This window comes from Bidens hawaiensis, unplaced genomic scaffold (genome assembly GCF_021521415.1).
Source record: "Bidens hawaiensis isolate Kalapana, Puna unplaced genomic scaffold, B.hawaiensis_p1.1 tig00060635_1, whole genome shotgun sequence".
Lineage (NCBI taxonomy): Eukaryota > Viridiplantae > Streptophyta > Magnoliopsida > Asterales > Asteraceae > Bidens > Bidens hawaiensis.
In genome coordinates, this window is record NW_027500929.1 from 12,930 (window position 1) to 37,598 (window position 24,669).

The 24,669-nt window shown below is 37.7% G+C and overlaps 2 protein-coding genes across 2 annotated transcripts; both read left to right on the plus strand.

Moving 5' to 3' along the window:
• Nucleotides 1–541: 541 nt before the first annotated feature.
• LOC143603090 (uncharacterized) lies at nt 542–2,718 on the plus strand. Its single transcript, XM_077080001.1, has 3 exons — nt 542–915; nt 1,818–2,068; nt 2,285–2,718. Exons 2-3 carry the CDS (start codon nt 1,822–1,824, stop codon nt 2,716–2,718), a joined length of 681 nt encoding a protein of 226 aa, XP_076936116.1. The 5' UTR covers nt 542–915; nt 1,818–1,821.
• Nucleotides 2,719–3,875: 1,157 nt separating this feature from the next.
• Nucleotides 3,876–9,771, plus strand: LOC143603091 (transcriptional activator DEMETER-like). The gene is made up of 17 exons (XM_077080002.1): nt 3,876–4,116; nt 4,233–4,323; nt 4,403–5,690; nt 5,800–5,879; nt 5,971–6,055; nt 6,141–6,232; nt 6,315–6,383; nt 6,724–6,760; nt 6,844–6,926; nt 7,033–7,671; nt 7,753–7,789; nt 8,667–8,724; nt 8,794–8,885; nt 8,966–9,031; nt 9,162–9,276; nt 9,360–9,398; nt 9,511–9,771. Exons 1-17 carry the CDS (start codon nt 3,876–3,878, stop codon nt 9,639–9,641), a joined length of 3,243 nt encoding a protein of 1,080 aa, XP_076936117.1. The 3' UTR covers nt 9,642–9,771.
• Nucleotides 9,772–24,669: the final 14,898 nt, after the last annotated feature.

The following is a 24,669-nucleotide window of genomic DNA, read 5'->3' on the forward strand; positions in this document are numbered from 1 at the left end:
TGAAAGTTAATAATATATTTATGGTTTGATGAGACACAAGACCCATTTAGTTTACATACTATAAAATTGGTTTTTTTAATTTAAATAATATATATATCTTTTTTAAAATAAAGAAGATATTAATTTTTAGTATATCCTATTTTATAGAATTTTTACATCAATAATTTGGTGAGAATATTTTTTTTATTTAATGAGATGTTATAACCCGTTTAAGGAATATCTGGGTTTGGTAAGACTCATACCCATGAATTCGGGTCAAATGCATGAGAAACCTCAATTTAAAAATCAAGCAAATCTGATGACTCCAAAAAAAGGGGGAGCGACCACATCACGACACGTAAGATTTTTATGTTTTCGTTTATATATATTATAGATAGAGATATAAAAAATATAATTCTAAAATAATTATATTGAAGATTAGGCCTAAATTACCCTCCTCTACCCAAATCTCCCTACAAAACATTTATTATTAATCAAACCATATACAAATTCATTAACCATATATATTTCTTTTAAACCACACATTTATTATTAATCAAACCATATACAAATTCATTAACCATATATATTTCTTTTAAACCACATTCATTAACCATATAAGTTGTCATTAATTAAAGCAAAGGCACATTCATTAACCATACAACTTGTACACCCACGTGTCATTTCCAAAACAGCCAACTCATATAACATGAGGGGTGTAAATAATAATATTAACCGTTAAACTCGCAGAGATGAAGTCATGAACTCAACACCGTTGACGGTTTTACTTTATATTTATTTCATCATCATTATTATTATTATATTCTTATTATTATTTTCCCTAAATTTCTTAACAAGTTAGTCTGCAACTGAAGAATAATGGTAGCAGCCTCTCAGTAAACAAACCAACCCTAGCTTCAACAATAATAACTGTAAGTATATAAACCCTAACTAGACTTACGCATTGTTAGTTTGTTAATTTGTTTGTTACTCAATTCACTTGATTTTAGTGTTAATTTGTTCGAATTAGCTCTAAGTTAGGGTTATTTGAGGTTTGGTTGTGTAGGAGGTTTGAATTGGTGTTATGTGGCTTGGATTTTGGGTGAATTAGGTGTAAATTAGGGTTATGTGTGAATTTGCTGTTTAACTGTTATTAATCACATTGTTTTTAGTAATTAGGGTTACTAACATTTATACAGGATTCGTTTTGTCATCGGATTGATTTTAGTGTATTAGCTGTAAGATAGGGTTACTGGATGTTTAATTTTGCTTTGTTCATTCAGCAGGTTTGAATTGGTTTAATGTAGCTTTGATTTTGTTGAAATCATGGATTTTCAACTCAAGTCTGCATGTTTTCTGTTTTAAGTTTGTTTTTGTTTAGTTATGTGTTTAAATTTGATACAATTGGAACGTCCAGACAATGTGTAGTCTTTAAATGTTATTGATAAGCTGACATTGTTTTCAGTAGTTAGGGTTTGTAGTATATATGCAGGATTTGTTTCTTTGTTACGTCATCGTATTGATTATGTTTCACACAATCGAATTGATTTTAGTGTAAATTAGCTGTAAGTTAGGGTTATTTGATGGTTAATTTTGGTTCGGTTGTATAGCAGGTTCGGGTTGGTTTTATGTAGCTTCGATTTTGTTGAAATCGTGAATTTTCAATTCAAATCTGTGTGTTTTCTGTTTGAGTTCATTTTTGCTTAGTCATGTGTTTGAATTTGGTGCATTTGAAAGGTGTAGACATCTTGTAGTCGTTGAATTTGATAAGTTGACATTGTTTTTAGTAATTAGGGTTTGTAACATATGTAAATGATTGGTGTAATGGAAACAGGTAGTTCGATGGAAAGTGACGCTGTTTGGATACCGTTAACACCAGGAAAGCCGGCATTGACTTCTGAACGAGGGACTGGGAAGGAAAATATGAATGGGGAATTTCCGTGTACGGATGGTTTTGATAGCATGCGTGGATACACGCAAAAGTGTGTAGTGAATGAGATGTGTGAATTTCCAGTTGGCATTCTTGATGAGCTTGAAGCTGGTTTGGGTGTGGCTGGAACGGAACCTAAAGGTACTACGACGGTTCATGGTAAGCTGTCTTTACTTTTTAAGGTTTTGGTGTGTGAATAAGGGTGGTTTGTGCTTTTGGACTTGATTTGGTATGTTGACAGTTGACTAGCCATCTGTTGACCGGTTTCCTTTTCGACGTTTGAGATTTAAAACATAGTATTTTCAACGTCAGTATATGGTTTACTTGTTCTTTTAGCACCAAGCTCTAACAGTTTGTTTTTTTTGGTTGGTGCAGATGACTCAAGCTATGTACAAGATGAGACAGTCAAAGTTTTTCCTTCAGAGCATGACAATAATAAGGCTCGTGATGTTGATAAGTCACGAGATGGTATTGGCTCAATTCCAACACCATCCAAGACAAAAGAGACCCTAAAAAGGCGTAATAATAGGAATGACATTAACAAAAAGCCGAGTCAAAGGCCTCGAGTGAAAAAACACAGGCCTAAAATATATGACGATAGCAAACCTAAAAAGGTCCCAAAGGTTCAAACTCCACGGGCGACCCCGAGATCAAAGACTCCAAAACCTTCAACTCCAAATCGGGTACAAGAGAGGAGGATGCCATCAAGAAACTCAACCAATTGTACTCTAAAGTCTACCAGCTTTGGCGTTGAACACGTTGGCCAAGATGCTCAAGAAGCTTCTAGGGCTACAGTTGTTCGTTCATAGCAAGCGTTTCTTGGATTTTGACCACCATTCGGTTGTTAAAGAATCAAAATCACATGAACAACCTCTGACACTCGGTTTTGATTTTGAAAAATTTGATTGTTTTCGTGGTAAGATTGTTACTTCCAAGAGATATACGCCAAGGAGGAGTAAGTTTCAAAACAAACGCCCTAAAGCTTCTGACAATCTGGTAATTGATAATAATGAAGAACAACACGAGCAAGATATTTGTGTAACAAGAAATCAAGAACAAGTTGATAAATACGGTAGAAAATATGTTCACTTCTATCACCGCCGAAAGAAAAGCAGTTCAAACTCAACCAGCCCCGTTTCTACAACCCCTACACTGCTGGTATATAGGCGGTCGTTTAGTGGAGGAAATCAATGTTTATATAATAGCAGAAAATGCGGGCCTGTTTTTCCAAAACTGTTCAAGAAATATAGGACAATGAGGAAGAAAGTGTCTACAAAGGTAAATCAGTGGTACATCATAGCTGATGAACTTCGCAAGAATCTTGTGGAAAGATCTCAAAAAGTCACACAAAGGAAAAATGTACAAAATAGGGTTAATAAATCCAAAGGCAAGAAAGCAGCGGTGAAATCCCATTTTTTCACAGATGAATTTCTTAGTTTGTTTTGGCAGACAAGAAGGAAACGATCCATAATGCACACTCGATTCAATGAAAATATTGCAAACTTTCCTTATGATCTTGAAAATGACCTTATAATGCACACTCGTTTCAATGAAAATATTGCAAACTTTCCTTATGATCTTGAAAATGATCTTCTTTGTCAAGAGGAAAACTTTCTTGACATTACAGAACACCTCCCGCTGTATGATATTCCCGTACAAAGAATTAAGAGTTTTACCTCACCGCATCAGGATTTCCCACGGTTTGATAACTATTTTGGTAACATGAACTGGTTTCAACTACAAGAGGTTGCAGTGTATGGAAGTCAAAGTTTGCCACCTCAGCACCAAGATATCTTGTATACCAGAAAAGGTAGATAAGGTAAGTTCTATATTGCTAGTTATTAGGTCACTCATTATGTCTTTTTTCATGATTGACGCAGATTTGAATGAATTTAATGCAAGCGAAGTGGAGCATTTAATATGGAAGATGGCGAGTTTGGACATTAAAGATCAATGCAAAGAACTCATGGTACGGGCTCGGAATGTCAGTGGGGCCCTTGTAAAGATTCCTCCCAAGAAGCGTAAAAATATTCCCAAAGTGGATCTTGACACCGAGACATTAAGAGTTTGGAAACTGCTGATGGAGAATGATGGTAGTGAACCGGTTGAAGAAACGGATAAAAATAAGGAAGAATGGTGGGAAACTCAGAGAAATATCTTTCGTGGACGAGTTGACTCGTTTATAGCTAAAATGCATCTTATCCAAGGTATATTGAATCATCATTAAATTTAGCATACACATGAAGTGATTTCATTATTTACCCTTTTTGCTCAATATTTTCACTTGAAAAAGCATCTGCTGACTTAAGCATATCTATCACAGGTAACAGGCGTTTCTCGCCTTGGAAGGGTTCGGTTACCGACTCGGTGGTTGGAGTTTATTTAACTCAAAACGTATCGGACCATCTTTCAAGGTACATACATTGTATATCTTCATGCCATAAATTTCAAATGTGATTCCATATTTATTCTGTAAATAATCTTTCTTTGCAGCTCTGCTTTCATGTCTGTAGCAGCCAGATTTCCTGCTTATTACAGAAGCAAAGAAGTTGATAATGACTTCGAAGTCCCAAATAGGCAAGAATCAGTTGCAAGCAATACACAAATTTGTGAAGGGTGTTCTAAGATTAATGAAATGGAACATGATGTGAGTGCTTCATATGCTGATGGCAGTGATGCGACTCCAACTGTGGAACCTAACCAAAATCCACTTCAGGTTCAAGATAAGAATAACGAAACGAAACAAGATATGAGTGCTTCGTATGCTGATGTCAGCGATGCGATTCCAACTGTTCAACCTAACCAAAATCCACTTCAGGCTCAAGATATGAATGCTGAAATGGAACAAGATATGAGTGCTTCATATGCTGGTGCCAGTGATGCGACTCCAACCATGGAATCTAACCAAGATCCACTTAAGGTTCAAGATAAGAATATTGAAATGGAACAAGATTTGAATGCTTTATATGCTGATGTCAGTGAAGCGACTCCAACTGTGGAAACTGACAAAAATCCGCTTCTGGCTCAAGATAATAACAATGAAATGGAACATGATGTGAGTGCTTCATATGCTGATATTAACGATGTGGCTCCAATGGTGGAACCTAACCAAAATCCACTTCAGGCTCAAGATAAGAATACTGAAATGGAACAAGATATGAGTGCTTCATATGCTGACGCCAGCGATGTGACTCCGACAGTGGAACCTAACCAAAATCAACTTCTGGTTCAAGATAAGCCATGTGCCAATGAAAATTCTGATACCTTCCGGAAGTTTCTAGAAGCAGAGGAGGTGAACTATCTCACACAGTTTTGTAGGGTTGACATTGATGAATCAGAATCATCTCTAAGTGAAAACAAACCTTCTGCTATTGCATTTGATTTGAATGTGAGTTTATTTGAGACTTCAGAAGGTGAATTCACGGGTCAACAAAAGTCAAAACCTGTAGAGGGACCAAAAGCCACCACTCCAATTTGCAGTCCCCAATCTGAAGTTACTACTGAGCAAGGAGTAGTTTCAGCAAACAATATCAAGTATGCAGAAACAACTTTAGAAAATAAACCAAAGGGAAAAACGAAAAACAAAAAAGAGAAAAAGCAAATACCCAAACGTAACTGGGACGAAATTAGAAAAACTTACTGCAAAAATGGAGAAAAAGAAACCAATGTGAATTACAGGGATATAGTTGACTGGGAAGCAGTTAGGTGTTCTCCACCTGAGGAAATTGCAAAAATCATTGAAGACCGAGGGATGCATAATGTGATAGCAGGACGGATTAAAGTATGTAACTTCATTTAAATAGTAATGAAATAATGTAAATAATGGTATCTTGTTTAGAACGGTTAGCAATTTGTACAAAGTTTGACTTTTGTTTTTGACTTTTTGGCAGGAATTTTTAGATAGAATGTATGAAGACCATGATACTCTTGATCTTGAGTGGTTAAGAGATGTTCCACCAGATACTGCAAAGTAAGCGATTCAATTAACTATATTCATCAAACTAATCTTTTAAGGTTTATTATTTACTGAAGATTGAGTTTAATAATTTTTATGTTTGTAGAGAATTCTTATTGAGCATACAGGGGCTCGGTTTGAAAAGTGTGGAGTGTGTACGGCTTTTAACTCTACATCATAATGCTTTTCCAGTAAGGGTTTTGAGATTCACTAATTCTATTTGTATTTTTAATATATTCTTTTTCGTTTCAATGTTTTCTGTTTTGTTTGTGAAAGGTTGACACAAATGTTGGCCGTGTAGCGACACGTCTTGGGTGGGTCCCGCTGCAACCCCTCCCCGATTCGGTTCAAATCCACCTTTTGAATGCGTAAGTTTCAAGATATAGTTATATTTCTTATATTGTTATTTACCTTCTTTACTCTTGAATCAAAATGTCACAATTATTTCAGGTATCCTATGGTGGACAACATTCAGAAATACCTATACCCGAGACTATGCACCCTTGATCAAAAAACATTGTAAAGTTTATCTTTCTGCTTGCTCAGTCAGTTTTCAGTTTGCATACATATTATACAATCAAGTAACTTAAAGTTTGACTTCCTTTCAGTTTGCATACGTATTGTACAGCCAAAAGTTTGGGAAGTCAAACCTATTACTTGTTAGATAAAAATTTGACATAGATTTCTTACCTCTTATTTTTCAGTTACGTGCCTTATTCTTCATAATACAATAACATACTTACACATTTTGAAGTTAAAGTTTAATCTTTTTTGACCATCACCTATATCATGACTTTTAGCATTATTCATAACAATGTATTTGTTAAGAATCTTATTTCAATACTTATGTTGTATACAGATACGAGCTACACTACCAGTTGATCACATTTGGAAAGGTTTGATTCTTTTACCCATCTCATTATTTCCATCATACATTTCTTTCAGTTTTATTTGAAGTTTATTATCTTTACATTTATAGGTATTTTGTACCAAGATAAAACCAAATTGCAATGCATGCCCAATGAGAGCAGAGTGCAGGCATTATGCAAGTGCATTTGCTAGGTTTGTACTAAACTTTCATTGATAACTAGATAACATTAAAAGAAATTATTTGTACTTATGTTTGAACTATTTTTAAGCTGTTGATGATATAAAGTTTTTAATGTAGTGGTAGGCTCGCGCTTCCTGGAACAAAAGAAAGTAGTAATGTGACTTCAATCATCCCAGCTGGAAATGAACAAAACCATTCAATGGGTCAACTGACATCATCCATTGACCTAAAAATCAACAACTCGGGTTCAAGTTATCAAGGTCAAAGTCAAACCTGCGAACCCATAATTGAAGTCAATGAACCAAACCATTCATTGAGTCAATCGCCATCATCCATTGACCAAAAAATCAACAGCTCGGGTTCAAGTTATCAAGATCAAAGTCAAACCTGTGAACCCATGATTGAAGTTCCCCCATCATCTGACCTAGAAGTCAACAACTCGGATCCAAGTTATGAAGACCAAAGTCAAACCTGTGAACCCATAATTGAAGTTCCACCATCTCCCGAGCCTGAAGTAGAATCAATTATAGGCGACATTGAAGATTTATGGTGCGAGTCTGACGATGAGGAAATCCCAACTATCAGACTTAACACTGAAGAGTTCAGGGAAACTTTAAAAGAAACTATGGACACAAATAAGACTCCGATCCCAGATGCTGATGTGTCAAAAGCTGTAATTGCTTTCTCAGCAGAAGCTGAAAACATTCGTGTGCCACCAAAGAAATTTGTAGCCAAATCGAGGACTATGCACCTTGTGTATGTTATTTTAATAACCTCTGTTTTGCTGTTTTTATTGTGAGCATAGATTAATCTGTTTGTTAATTTTTGTTAATGCAGATATGAGCTCCCGGATTTCCATCCCTGTTTGGCTGGGGTACGCTTATTTTTAATGCACAAAAACTTCTAAATCATTTTATTCAAAAAGTTAGATTATTATGGAAATAATATAATTGCATTGATCATATTTGACATTACTCGTAAATTTACAAAAATATTGAACAGTGGTTCGGGTTAACCTAATCCTATTAGAGCAGAACCACGTTCCCTGATTTGTAGGTCTGCAAACGAACCGAACAAACACAAATGCAGCATGTTCCTGTTTGTTCATTTAACTTTAACCGAACAAACGATCGAACAAGAACAGTTAAACGAACAGAGTTTTCTTTTTGATGCTTGTTATGAAGATGAATGTGTTCGTGTTCATTTCTGATTGATCGTTAATAGTATAAATGAACGGTTGATGAATGTAAATGAACGAATATAATTGAACATAGATGAACGGACATAACTGAGCTAAAACAAAAAATTTGTGTTCATGTTCTTTTGTTTATCAAACAAACATAAACAAAAGCAAATATGATGGCACAAACGTTCACGAACATAAATGAATGAATGAGACATGTATTCGTTTCGTTTAACTAGATTAACAAAAAAATGTTTTTATGTTCATTCGTTTATTAAATAATGAACTTCCTGCCGAACGATTCAGTGAATATTTGGTTTCTTTACTGGTCTACTGATTTAACTCGTTTCCTAACACACCAATTTTGCCACCTATAGTTGACTATGCAACGAACCTTTTCGAAAAGGAAAATTTTCGTTTTTGGGGTCAACAGTCAACCCCAGGAATTGTAGTATTTTATGAATCAAAGATATATGGATCCCTGGCTAACATGCTATTTATAATTGTAGTATTTTATGAGTCAAAGATATTTGAATCTCCGCCTAATATGCTATTTATGAATGTATAGTTTGAAGAGCGGGACCCTAATGATCCGACGCCTTACCTTCTTGCTGTATGGTTTACAGGTATTAAATTCAATTGCTCAAAATTGTTATATATTTATTATGAGTTCTTATATTGACTATCGAAAACAGGTGAAGTTACCAACTCGTTAGAATATACAGAAAACAGAGCATGCGTAGCAGCTAATAATAATCTAGAGGAAACCGTTAAAGCAACTGTCTTGGTAACAAAAGTCATAAATCATATACTATAATGCTAGTTATGAATTTGTATGATCTTTTTACTAAAATTATGCATCAACAGATCCCTTGTCGAACTGCAAATAGAGGATCATTTCCCCTTAATGGAACATATTTTCAGGTTAACGAGGTATGTGTACTTTTCTCTAAGTTTAACGGGTCAAAGTCGGTAATTATTGTGGCAATAAATCATAATGGTTACAACATTTTTGTTTTTTTTTCCTATTTACCTGTCTGACCAATTACATATTATTATTTAGGTATTTGCTGATGATGAAACTAGTCATGTTCCAATGGATGTTCCAAGACGTCAGCTATGTAATTTGCCATTACGGGAATTAGGTTGCGGGTCATCTGCAACATCAATTTTTAAGGGTGTGTTTTTAACGCATTTTCATTTTTCCAAATTTTGAATATTTTTATAAGCCGTACATAATACTAACTCTGCATTTTGTCAGCCCTATCAACCGGTGCCATTCAACGCTTGTTTTGGAGAGGTATGAAGCCAAAACTTCTTTTGTTTGTTTAGATTTATTTCTAACGCGTAAAATTAAAACTGTAGCTTTGTACTAGTGGTATTGATATATAGTTTGGTAAATATTATTGCAGGTTCAATATGTGTAAGAGGATTCAATAGAAAAACAAGGCGACCTAAACAGCTTAATCGAAAATTTCATATTTCAACAAGCGTAGTCGCAGCCGAGAACAGAAAATCAAAGAAAGAAAACAAGCTGCGGTAGATAAGTCACCATGTAATATTACTACTAGAACTAACAAAGTAGGGTTCATATTTTGACAATAGTAAATTCCTTTATATAGTTAGTTGATTCCCAGTTAATTTTTATTCTAGCCGGGGTGTAAACGAGATTAGCCGCTAACTCGAGATCGGCTTGGTGAAGCCTTGAATCATACTGAGCTAAAACGATGTCGGCCTGAGCTATAGATATCGAGCTTGACTAGTCTCACGACCCTATATATTCTTTTATTATGATAAATATATATTTTTACATAATAATAATAATAATAATAATAATAATATTATTATTATTATTATTATTATTATTATTATGTCATAAAAAACGATTGTATAATGTATATTATGTTATGTAGAAAATAGTTATGATAGTATAATCGATAAATGAGGCGAGCCAAGCATATGTTTGAAAAACTACTAGCTAATCGAGCTTGGTTTCTTTCTTTTTGAATGTTGAATTTCGGTCATTTGAGAGACTTGAACCCAATATCTCGCAACCCCTGGTCCTTCAAAACCTCATTGGTAATCGAGCTTGGTTTCTAAGTAATGTATTTTGACCTAATAATTTTGGTAATATATTTATCTTTTATTCATTTTCAGCCACCTTAATACATGTCTACGCTATATGGCCCAATTTTATATATGCAGTTGACTAATTGTAATACTAGAGACTAGAGAGCGTGCCCTAATCAACACAGATGCACCTCATTTGAGGCATCCTTTTGTTTTGAAAGAGTGCATGGCAAGACAACCACACACCCTACCCTGGTTCTCTGGGTCAACCCCACCGGCCACACCACAAGCCACCCTATATAACCAATTCACCGAAAGCCCCCATAACTCATTCAAATCCCAAATGTTCTGTCACCTAAAATCATTACAAGATTTATACCTTCTGTCACCAAAATGTCCAAGATTGTCAAAGTACTCTTCTTGGTGGTTGTAGCCATCACGCTCACAATCATCTGCATAGGTGACACTTGTGAAAAAACACTGATTGAATCACGACATGTGAAACCATTTCCTAAGCGGGTAAGTCGGTTCCTAGCTGAAAACAAAAACCCTCGGGCGGCAGACCACTGCAAGAAAGATGACGAGATTTGCTACATCTTAGAAGGCAAAAACTCGACTTGTTGTAACAATAAGTGTATGGATTTGAGTGAGGATAAACATAACTGTGGCGCATGCAAGAACAAGTGCAAGTTTACAAACTCATGTTGCGGAGGGTCGTGTGTGAATCTGGCTTATGACAAACGGCATTGTGGGTCGTGTGGTAACAAGTGCATGCCCGGCGGTTATTGCATATACGGTCTCTGCAACTATGCCTGATTAAGCTATTTCATATGCTTCATTTTGTCATGACGAGAGATTCTTGATTACTAACTATTTATACATCTTGTGTAAACATGCTTGTGCGACAATCCTATTGAAGAGATTGTGTGGTATATAATATAATTATATTTATTTCCTAACGGTTAAATTACATATTATACAAATCATATTGAACTTTGACTCTATTCATTTATTTCCATAACGTATATAAAACTTTAAATTTTATTAAGAGTAATTTCAGATAACAGGAACCAAGTTAATGGCCTCTTCTCCTAGTGACATTAAGTATAAATCCTACCATAGTGGTGCAGATTCAAGTCCTACAAAGTTGGCATTAGTTTTTTTTTTTTCAAACGGTAACTTTCATTAAAAAGGCACAACTAGCAAGTTGCTAGAGGCTAAACCAAGAAAGTACAACTTAAAAAGAAAAATTACACCAATCATTCCAAGACAAAGATTTGAAAGACGATCTATTTTTTATCCAAAGATATGCCAAGGACTTGATGTTCTCTATTACTTTTAAGAGGTTAAACGAGCTCCTTGAAAAAATGACATCGTTCCTCGCCTTCCAAATACACCAACAAGCCGTAACAATGATGCCTAGGAGAACCTTTTTCTTTTTGTAACACAACAGGGTCGTGGTGTGAAGATTGAGAAGGTCCCTAATAGAGTGAGCATAGATTGGAGGTGTCCGACACCAAGAGCTAATAGCATTCCAAACTGCCATTGCCAGGGGGCACGGAGTAAAAAGATGGCAGGAGGTCTCAACACCTTCACCACACAAATCACAGCCAATCGAACCAACAGGTATGTTTCTGAAAGAAAGGGCCTCTTTAGTAGCCAGTCTATCCATTGCTGCCTTCCACATGAAAATATTTAATTTCTTTGGCACCCAATTGTTCCAAGGTAACACAAACGAGCCAGAATGACGATAGACTTTAAACAAGGTTGTCTTCATGGAAGCCACCGTGAACGTGCCCGAAGGGTCCCCAAGCCAAACCCAATTGTCTTTAACATCTGAAAGCTCAACCTGCCTTAAAAGATTGTTCAAATCTGTGAATTCAGCCGTTTCAATAACATTTAAGTTTCGTTTTTTCCACTTCCAAAACCACGGTTGGTTTTGCCCGTTAAAATATTCCGCAACCATCCTGTTCTTGTGACGTTCTATAGAAAACAGATTCGGGAACTGGAGTTTGAGCGGTTGTGGCGCGACCCAACAATCAACCCAAAACCGTATATTTTTCCCGTCTCCAATTTTACCTGTGATAAGATTGGATAGATTGATGTTAGAGGAAACAAGGTAATTTTCCAGCTTTGCAATGGTGTTCCACACTCCAGGGAGATGTTTGGAATGTGGCAAAACAGGCAAAGTTCGATTTGTTCCATGTATCGACAAAATAATTTTTCTCCAAAACGCATTTTGCTCGGTTTTAAACCTCCACCACCATTTCATAAGGAGGGCGGTATTTATATCCCGTAAAGGCGTGAGTCCCAAACCGCCCGCTTCGATCGGAGTCGTAATTTTTCCCCAACTGACCCAACAAATTTTATTGTTCTCCTCATCGCCCCCCAAAAAAACTTCCTGCGTTTAGCCTCCAATTTGTCGATAATATTAACCGGGGCCTTATAAAGCAAGAAAAAGTATGTCGGCAGGGTCTCCATAACTGACTTCAACAACGTTAGGCGACCCCCGACCGACAAAGTAGAGGACTTCCATCTAGAAAGCCTGGTATTGAACGTATCCAAAATGTCATCCCAATTTGAGATTCGGTTCATATTAGCTCCCACCATGAGACCGAGATATTTGAACGGCATCGAGGCAGGAGAAAAACCAATAGAGTTGGCTGCGTCTGTAATATCCTGACGATCGACTTTTATACCAAATAAATTAGACTTGTTGAAATTGATTTTGAGCCCCGAGACCAAATAAAAACACCTTAACAAACGGATCAAGTTCAGCACGTTATATTGAGACCACTTGCCAATAATAAGGGCGTCATCTGCGTAGAACAAATGGGATAGCAACGGCCCGTTGTTGGGAGTTTGAATACCATGAAAAATACCTTTTTCGCTGGCACACGATATCATACATGACAAAGCTTCCATTGAGATTATAAACAGAAAAGGGGAAAGGGGATCTCCTTGACGAATGCCTCTTGAAAATTGGAATTCAAAACTCGGCGACCCGTTGACCAACACCGACGACCGAGCCGAAGATAGGATACCCCTAACCCACCTGCGCCATTTGTCGGGAAAGTTCATTTGGGATAGGACCGAATCCAGGAAGTCCCAACTAAGGTGATCAAAAGCTTTCTCAAAGTCAATCTTGAAAATAAATGCTTTTTCTTTCTTCTTTTTTAGCCATGAACACACTTCATTAATAATCAACGGCCCATCTATTATGTTCCGATCTTTAACGAAGGCCGATTGGGTATCCGAAATCACAGAACCAATCACCGCTTTTAACCGACTCGCTAAAAGTTTGGAAATAATTTTATTCAAGGAACCGATTAAACTAATGGGGCGGAAATCATTGAAACTGTAAGGGTCGGACACTTTAGGGATTAAGGCGATAAACGAGGCACCGCACCCTTGAATTCTTTCAAGGACCAATAATCTCCCAGAACCATTTGATAAATCTGAAGTTAAAACCGTCCGGACCCGGGGCACGGTCAACCCCGCAATCCCACACCGCCGCTTTGATCTCAGAAATGGTAAAAGGAGTGACCAAAGAGGAGGCGTTTGCATCCGAGAGTTTCTTGATATTATGACAATTTAAGAAAGGTCTGTTACGATCAGTTTCTTTGAAGCGCGAAGAGAAGAACTTTAGAGCTTCTCGTTTTACCAACTTCGGGTTGTTGCACCATTCTCCATTAACATACAACCCATGAAATCGGTTTTTCAGATTCTTGGCGTTAATGATCCCATGAAAGTAGGCGGAATTGTCGTCTCCAAACGAGGCCCATTTAACCCGGGCTTTTTGTTTCGCGTCTTTTACCCGTTGCGAACCCAAATCTAAAAGTCGAGCCATACATTCTTCATGAACCCATTGATCTTAGTTCTTCGGATAAAGGAGAGGATTCTAAAGCTTCATCTAGGATAGACAACTCTTTAGAAAGACAAACACATAATTCCTCTTCTTTAACCTTCGTCTCACCAATCCATTTTTTAAGCACCTGTTTGAAAAGCTTCAGCTTTTCGATTAAGAACGAGTCAGGGTTCCCATTAAACTCGAAGGTTTCCGAGGCATTCTTGAGAATCATCTCAATATCCGGTTTATCAAGCCAAGAATCGAAGAACCTGAACGGGATAGGGCCATAATCCGCCGGTTGAAACGCCAACACCAAAGGCGAGTGGTCCGAAAGATATCTCGGGCGCGACCAATTTTCTATGAAAGACGGGCACAAAAGAAAATGGTCTAATTACCATTCATTACCAACGAAGATTTATATATGTTTCATTTGGTTTTATATATATAATTTTAAAATGTTTAAACATATAGAAGAAAAATGGTTTTAGAACACCTAAGTTAAATACATATATGTTAAAACTGGCCCACTTAAGACATGACTTCAAAATATATGTAATTCATAAACATCTCCATCATCAAGGTTCAGGTACTTGCGAAAGTCTCGTTGATGGGTCCATCTGACCGTCTATATGCTATATAGTTCATATCCATAGGGGTAAACTCTAATCGTTTAACTGTGTCAAAACCGAAAACAAAATCGAAACCAAAACAGGTTTGCAACCATAGGTTAATTAGGGATCGGTTAGTAGTTTTAATAACTAGTTATGACCGTTAGAAATCAATCTAAACGTTTTGACCGTTTTCTAGAGATAGGATGCGAATTAACACGTACCCAAACATTTTTTTAATATACTATATATACAATTCAATTCTTAAATTTCAATTGTTCCGTTAAACTTTGACACTGCCACCACTAAATACTTAATTAGTTTGGATCATTTATGCCGATTTTAAACAATTAATTTGGGTAATTCGAGTGCTTTCTATCTTATCAGTAGATTATTTGCTAGATTAATTGTTAGATTATTTATTAGTGACATTATTTGGTATATTTGCTTGAATGCTTAGTTTTCAATATTATTGTGTGTATTAGCTTGAACAATTAAAACTTGTTGACAGATTAATTATCGGACTATTAAAACTTATTTGCTATTTGTGACCCAACCCAAGCTGAATCGTTTTTTTTACAATAAATTTTTACAAAATTACTGAAAGTGCTAAATCTACTGATGACATCTTTTATAATTATTTCTACTGATGATGACTATGAAAGGATGAAAATGAAATACTATATATTCCCTTTCAAAGCAAGAAAATATATGCCTAATTGAGTAATTGATTATGCACGGGACCATCTAAATGGACTTTTGATTCTAGTTTTCAGACATGAATCAAAATGTTCTTGTTACAAAATTGTAACTGTATTATGGTTATCGATACGTTAATGCCGGAGAGAAGAGTGACCGAGACCAAGTTGATCTTTGTCTTCCTTGTTGTACTTTATGCATCAATAACCTGTTGTTATGCTGCAAACACACTATCTGCAAATCAAACCATTAGATATAATGAAGCAATCGTTTCGCCACAAGAAACCTTCGAGCTTGGTTTCTACAGCCCGGGCAACTCCACAAACCATTACGTCGGAATTTGGTACAAGAAAAGAGCGTACATGACAGTTGTATGGGTAGCCAATCGGAACACACCACTCACGCATATCTCTGGCGAGTTAACTCTCACCCTTCAAGGAGTTTTTGTTGGATTAATTTCTATTCCGGGTCACAAGTCGGTGAACCGGGCCTAAGAGGTTTTAACAAGTCGGTTAAAGTCTAAGGGGTATTATGAAACATTCCATATGCTTGGTGGCCAAGTTCACCTTGTTGACCAAGTTGACCTTGATGCCCAAGTTCACCTTGGTGGCCAAGTTGAGTGGTGATCACATATTATGCTTGGTGACCAAGTTGGGTTACTAGTATAAATAGATGTACAAAGTTAGTGTTAGATACAACACAACAACAACACAACAAACACAACAATCACCACCAAAGTTATTGTAATAAGTTTTTTGAGTTATATTTTCTGGTTGTAATATAAGTCGGTTATTTCTAAGTTGTGCGTTAATTATCGTTTATCATTCTTGAATTGGTATCAGAGCTCGGTTCAAGAACGCGATAATTAACGGCCAACAAAGAAGGTGTCTCGATTGAACAAGTTGGTTTGATTTCCTGAAGAAGTTGTTATCGTGGTTGATCGAACAAGTTGGTTTGATCTCCTAAAGAAGTTGTTGTCATTGTCGATAACATAGTTCGTTCAATTGTTACTTTATTCAAACAAGTTGGGTTTGAGTAGCCATGGGTGACACGACTCCACCGCCGCCGCCAAAGGGGAAAGAGAACGGGCCATCTTCCGTTCAATGTCCAATGTTAACTGCAACGAACTATACCGTGTGGGCTATGAGGATGAAAGTAGGCCTAAGAGTTCACAAAGATTGGGACACCATCAACTCGCGTGTCTCTGATGAAGTCAAAAATGACATGGCTATGGCCTTGTTGTTTCAATCCATACCCAAAACCTTGATCATGCAAATTGAAGATCAAGAAACTGCTAAAGCCATGTGGGATTCAATTAAAACCCGACACTTAGGTGCCGAACGGGTTAGAGAAGCACGTCTCCAAACCTTGTCAATGGAATTTGACAATATGAAGATGAACGAGTCAGATTCCATAGATAACTTTGCAGGCAAGTTATCGAGCATTGCCTCGAAATCCGCAGCTCTCGGCGAAGTTATAGATGAAGCAAGGTTGGTAAAGAAGTTTCTCAAAAGTCTCCCAAGATCGAAGTATATTCAAATGGTTGCTTCGCTTGAGCAAATGTTGGATCTCAATAAAACAGGATTTGAAGATGTTGTAGGCCGACTCCGAGCCTATGAGGAGCGAATCCGAGAAGAAGAAATTCAAGGGGGTGACCAAGGTAAACTTTTATTTGGTAAATATGATTCATCAAGTCATAGAAGTTTTGAATCTGATGGGGGGTGAGGACGAGGAGGTCGAGGCTGTTTTAACGGCCAATACCGAACCCCTAGTACCGAACAAGGGTCATCAAGTCGGGGGAAAACAAAGGTGAAGAAAGATCGGTCAAAGATTTTATGTTACCGATGTGACAAGTTTGGTCACTTTGCATCAGGTTGCCCGGACCGAGTTCAAAAGGGTCAAGAAGCAAACCAAACCGAAGCCCGAGAAAATTTTGATAATGCGGCGTATATGCATCAAGTTGTGTTCTTAAATGAACAAAACCTAATACCAAAGAAATACGAGACCGAGCGGGTCGAAGATGATGTATGGTATTTGGATAATGGGGCAAGTAATCATATGACGGGAACCGGTCGTATTTTTTAGAGTTAAACGCGAACATAACTGGGAGGGTTAAGTTCGGAGATGGGTCATTTGTTTAAATCAAGGGAAAATGCTCAATTCTTTTCCAAGGAAAATCGGGTGACCAAGACTTGTTAACCGAGATTTATTATATTCCGGAGTTAAAAAATAATATAATAACTCTCGGTCAAGCAACAGAGTCCGGATGTGACATTCGGATGAAACATGGTCTTCTGACCATGTACGATGAGAACGGGAGGTTACTCATGAAGGTCAAGAGATCTGAAAACCGACTCTACAAAATACGAATGAAAATTGGAGCTCCTGTGTGTTTGCAATCAAAGATTGAAGATGATGCATGGCGTTGGCACACAAGACTTGGGCACATCAATTTCGAGTTAATGAAATCGATGGCTAAGAAGGATCTTGTACGAGGTTTACCACATGTTGAACACGAAAATCAGTTGTGTGAATCGTGCTTGGTGGGTAAACAAACGAGGCGTTCGTTTCCGGCTACATCCTCGTTTAGAGCATCACAACCTTTGGAGTTAGTTCATGGTGACTTGTGCAGTCCAATAACCCCTGATGTGCGAAAATATATATATAAATAAAACACAAATCGCAACTAAGCTTTAAAAACCAAACAATCTATCCTAGTTCACACAAACGGCAAGTGTACCGGTCGCGTATAGCACAGATAAAGAAAGTCCGGATATCGAACTCGAAGACACGTGAAAACGTTTATAATTACGAAACTCTAACCAAGACTCACCAAAATATTTAATTGATTTATTTTAGAATTTAATTTAACTACTTAACTTAACTGAATGAAAACTTTTAACAAAACTTTGAAAACTTTGGTTTAAATTCAATGAATAAAGACGTCTACCTAGGAATGAATCATGTTGATAGAAATAACAAGACAATGGATTGAAAATATTTACGACACCGGTTATAAAAGATGACACAACTAAAACTTGTTTAAGAAAGTCAAATTACCTCTCAGTCTCTCTAACAAACTCTAACTTATTTTAGTTGATTTTAAAGAATAAACCGGAAAAACAATTATTAACGTGTTCAAATGACGACTCTCCTCTCGGTCTCATCGACACACTATCCTAATGGAGACAAATACTATGCCACCAAGGATCGAGGAACAATTTAACTTAACCCAAATTAAACCAACTAATTGCACATAAACACTCAAACTTGACAAGACAAAAACCCGCTCCCGCGCGGTCTTAATTCTAACAAGTAAAAGCAACGAGACAATATTACTTCTTATCACCTCTCGGTCTCAAAGAAGATGTATTTTAACTGATTTTAGATGATTTATATTACCCACTTATCCCTACGGTTGTACACCCCGCAAATAAACCCTAAACACCAAGTCAAGAGTCTAACAAGCAATCAATTAATCAAAACTAATTCAATTAACTAATGCAAGAGGATTATAAGTAATAAAACATAAAACACAGCCATCACACAATCTAATTTATGGTTTAGTTAAACTTTACATCAATAATTCAAGTCTTGAACATTAACAATCCATTACACAAGTCTAAACTACTCAACAATCATCTATCCTAGGTAGAACAAGCAAGTTTAGCTACTCATAGATTTTGGACAGCCATGCATACTTAAGAAAAACATCATAAACATCATCATAAACATAATCAAACTCATTCAAGATTCAAACACGATCAATCACAAGTCAAACTATCAATTACTTGCAAAACAATCCAAAATAAAAGACCAATTCAACAAAGTTAGGGTTCTTGAACAATAACCAAAGTTTAAGATCAATTACTTAGGGTTTATGGCTGAATTAATGGATGTATAAGATGCCTAGCTACTGTACCAAGATCCTCCTTGATGTCCTCCTTGATCTCCAGCCGTCACAGCCGCCAACAGCCTCTTTTTTTTCTTTTTTTTTCTTTTCCTGCTGCTGTCCGATCGCAACCTTGTGAAGAGGTTAGGGTTTTATTGATTTCGGGTTTTCTTGGTGAATAATGGCTGAAAACTCTTTTAATTATCTTCATATAATATTACTTAAGGCTTCTAACTTGTGGGCTTGGGTTGGGCCTTGAGTTATATCTTTAAAACTTGACCAACAAGTCCTCTAGAATCTTCCAAATTGACTCTTTTTTCACCATCTTTCATAAACTATCAAATAACATTTAAACTTTGTAAATTATTGCACTTAGCCCCCAATACTTTCATAAAATAAACAAATAAACATAAAAACCATAATAAAATCATAAGGAAAGTAAGTGTGTTTCACTACACATCAAACATCCCCACACTTAAGACTTTTTCGTCCCTGAAAAAGATTTGACTGCAGTTGGATCAGAATCGGAAAATCAAAGTTAAATCAAACATATAGGTTATATTTTAAAGCTCAGAAAAACGCAAAAACCGCGATCATCGATATTGTTGTCCACCTAAACCAATGCCTTAATCTTTACCGGGACAAATAAGATCCGACAATAATATTACTTAGTGGTTTACACAATTAAGACCCGCTTATTTTCTGCTTTTACCGGACCAGACCACCCCAACTTGACTTAAACCTCAAAATTAGCAGAATTAAAACTTTGTTGCTCAATATTTATGAATAGTTAAGACGATCAAGGATATTGTTTATCCACCTAAGCTTAAGCATCAAAGTCTACCAAGCAGCCATTAGATACGATTAAGGTTCAATTATTTATAGCCAGTGCTCCCCACAACATGACATACCCCGTTATCAAGCAATACCCCAAATCCATAACCATAGGTGAGTATGCAAAATTTTATCTGTAGGGCTTACATGTAGCGTGTCCCTTGTGGTCGGTTCTTAATGGTAATGAGACGCGAGCAAGGGGACCCCACATGGCTAACAGCGTGGATGATCAAGTCTGTAGTGTATTTGTACTTTTTGTGATCATGTTTATAGACTTATAAGGGTTTGCTCTTTGGCTTTATTTTAAATATACACAACCCCACTTAGGAATTGTGAATACCCAGATAAATAGATTGCATACAGACCCATGGCCTCCGGACCCGAAGCATCCCATCAATACAGGATTTAAGGTTATAAAACCATACGCCGATGAGGTGTAAAACACTAAACTAGCATTTTAAGATTTATATCACAGGCTACACGGCATACTCTAACGTTAAACCTACCCAAGCATCATATGATAACGTATTCAAATTTTTAAAAACTCATGATACTTCCACTTTTTTCATACCAAAATTTGAGGCTTGAGTATGGCCCAACCTTTCATTGCTTATTTTCCACGGACAAAACGCTTTACCCACAAAAGATTTCCGTTTAACCGTTTTATCAAATTTGCCCTTTCATTTTCAAGGCTGAGCCTACCGACACATCCCAAGTTAAGTACGTTTTCTTTTATTTATCTCATATTATTAGTAGTTTGAAAAACCGATTTCCGATAAATATCATCATCTCCCACTTTAATGCAAAAGAAACTGAAAACAAGGGACATTTTTTTTAACAACGTACGAAAACGAAAAACAAGTGAAAACTTTTTATTTTTTTAATTTTTTTAATTTTTTTATTATTATTATTATATTTTTTTTTCTACAACTAAGTAAAATATATTCCCATCCCCACACTTAGAACGAAATCGTCCTCGATGAGAACAAGGAAAAGAAATAAAATAAAAATAAAACGTAAAGCATAAAACTAAAACTTGAAAGAACAGAAATTAAAATAGAGAACGGGTTACTCCCCTGGTTTAGATGCAAATTCTTCATCAGCTGTGTATGACTCAAACGAACGACCGTATAGCATTTCATTCGCGGCCGCAACCTCGGGTGAGCCAGTTCCAAAACGCCATCAGAGCTACCATGCGCATAATAATACCTGTAAAAACTCAAACTCGCTCGCATGTAGCGGCGTACGAAACAGAAAACAAAAACATAAGAAATAAACATATTTTTGTGTTTTTGTATTTTTTTATTTTTTTGATTTTTATTAAATATTTTTTTTTGTATTTTTATGTTTTTATAAATATAAATAAAAATAAAACAAATAAAAACAGATAATAAAAAGATTCATAATACAAACTCTACAACTCGGGCTGTCTCCCGAATGATGCATCCATCACGACTATTCCTCGGTGAATGAGTCAAGGTAGAACACCTCGACTGTTTGATCAGTTATCGGCTCTCCTATGTAGTGCTTCAATCTATGGCCGTTCACCTTGAACTTCCCGCTTCGATCTTGTATCTCAATCGTGCCATACGGGAAAACCTCAGTGACCGTGAACGGACCCGACCATCGGGATTTCAACTTTCCCGGGAATAACCTCAATCGTTAGTTATACAGTAAAACCTTATCCCCACACTTGAACTGCTTATTACCCTTCAATTTCCTGTCATGCAGTTCCTTCGTATGCTCCTTATACCGAAATGATTGTGCATATGCGTGATCCCGGAGCTCCTCTAATTCGTGTAATTGATGGAAACGATTATCCTCTGCGGCGGGTAAATCAAGATTAACCCTTTGAAAGGCCCATGAAGCGCGGTTTTCCAATTCAACAAGAAGATGACAGGCCTTCCCATAAATCATCCGAAATGGTGTGGAACCAGTCGGAGTCTTGTAGGCTGTACGGAAGATCCACAGAGCGTCATCTAATTTGTCGGACCAATCCCGACGATTTGAACCAACCGTTTTCTCGAGAATACGTTTGATTCCCCGATTACTCACTTCCACTTGCCCACTAGTCTGTGGGTGGTAGGCGGTCGCAAGCCGATGGGTGACCCCATAACGCTTCAACGCCTTATCCATCTGCGAGTTGCAAAAGTGAGTACCTCGATCACTGATCAAGGCTTTCGGGACTCCAAAACGAGCAAACAGACTTTTCAGAAAACGGACTACCACTCGGGCATCATAGGTGGGTAGAGCTTTGGCCTCAACCCACTTAGACACGTAATTGACGGCCACGAGTATGTATTTGTTTCCACGCGAAGATGGAAACGGTCCCATGAAATCAATACCCCATATATCAAAAACCTCACAAACTTGAATGGCATTCTGGGGCATTTCGTTTCGCGAAGAAATGTTGCCGACACGCTGGCAAGGATCGCAACTCTTAACGAACAGGTGAGCATCCTTAAAGATAGACGGCCAGTAAAAACCAGAATCAAAGACTTTCTTTGCCGTAGAATTCACACCGTGGTGACCTCCAGTCGGTCCCACATGACAATGGCTCAAAATTTTCCATCCTTCCTTGACATCCACACACCTTCTAATAAGCTGATCAGCACCAATGCGGAAATGATATGGATCGTCCCAAAGGTAAAATTTGATGTCAGCAAAGAATTTCTTCTTTTGCTGGTAAGGCATCTTTGGGAGGTATCCGTCAGCAAGAAAGTTCGCGAAATCAGCAAACCATGGAAAACCTTCCTCATGTGCAGTAACGAACATCAGACTCTCCGTCGGAAAACGATCGTCGATCCTAACTCCTGAATCTCCTGAATCAACTCCCTCTAGACGTGAAAGATGATCAGCCGCCACATTCTCGGCCCCCTTTTTATCACGGATCTCTATATCGAACTCTTGCAGCAACAGGATCCATCGGATAAGACGAGGCTTAGCATCCTGCTTGCTGAAAAGATATCTAATAGCGGCATGATCCGTATAAACAATCGTTTTGGACAAAACCAGACAGGACCTAAATTTGTCGAAAGCGAACACCACAGCTAAAAGCTCTTTTTCGGTGGTGGTATAGCTTTCCTGTGCGCCATTTAAGATCTGGCTTGCATAGTAGATCGGATGGAAATGTTTATCCTTCCGTTGTCCAAGAACCGCTCCGACTGCGAAGTCGCTCGCGTCACACATCAACTCGAATGGTAACGACCAGTCGGGAACAACCATGATCGGGGCGTTAACTAGTTTGTCTTTTAAAAGATCAAACGCCTCGATACACTGATCAGAAAAAACAAATGGAGCATCCTTCTCCAAAAGTTTGGTCATGGGTCTCGCGATTTTAGAAAAATCTTTGATGAACCGGCGGTAGAACCCAGCATGACCCAGAAAGCTACGAATTGATCTCACAGAAGTAGGCGGGGGAAGATTAGAAATGGTCTCGACCTTTGCCCGGTCAACCTCTATCCCCGCACTTGAGATTCGATGGCCTAGAACAATGCCCTCGCGAACCATGAAATGACATTTTTCCCAGTTAAGGACTAGGTTGGTGTCAATGCAGCGGGACATCATCCTCTCGAGATTTGATAAACAATGATCGAAGGAACTCCCAAATACGGAAAAATCGTCCATGAACACCTCCATGGAGTCCTCGATCATATCATGGAAAATGGCCACCATACACCTCTGGAATGTGGCCGGAGCGTTACAAAGTCCGAACGGCATACGTTTGTAAGCAAACGTTCCGTAAGGGCAGGTGAAAGTGGTTTTCTCCTGGTCGTCGGGAGCTATCGGAACCTAGAAGTACCCGGAGAAACTATCTAGGAAGCAGTAATACTGCTGACCTGCTAAACGCTCTAACATCTGATCAATGAATGGGAGAGGAAAGTGGTCTTTCCTGGTGGCATCATTCAGTCGGCGATAGTCGATGCAGACTCGCCATCCTGTCACAGTCCTCGTGGGAATAAGCTCGTTCCTCTCGTTGGTGACGACAGTCATGCCACCCTTTTTAGGAACCACTTGGACTGGACTCACCCAAGCACTATCAGGAATGGGGAAAATGATCCCCGCATCAAGGAGTTTAATGATCTCTTTCTTTACGACCTCTAGCATTTTCGGATTAAGCCGCCGTTGTGGCTGGACGACAGTTTTGAAATTTTCCTCCATGAGGATTTTATGAGTGCAGAACGAAGGGTTGATACCCTTGATGTCGATAATCTTCCAAGCAATAGCCTCCTTGTGCTCTCGTAGCACCCTCAACAACTTCTCCTTCTCGACCTCGGTCAACGTACTATAGGTGCGAGATAGCAAGGGAAAGACCCTCGGACGGTGTTGAAGCCGATCCCAAAGAGATAAGGTGAATACGCCCCCAAACTTTTATAAACTTAATTTTTAAATGAGTCAAACGTGTTATATGAAATTATTTACAAGGAACTACGTGTTCCTAAAACCGTTATAAATAAGGGTATAAGCCTAGCCCTCAGGCTGTAGTATATGTGTGTCTGGATCCTTACATATGTGGTAGTACGCGGTGGGCACATCGCACCACGCTTGGTCGTAGGACGCTTTCCTATAGGAAGCACGACCATGTGTATACTTACATGTACTTAACTAAGTCGAACGC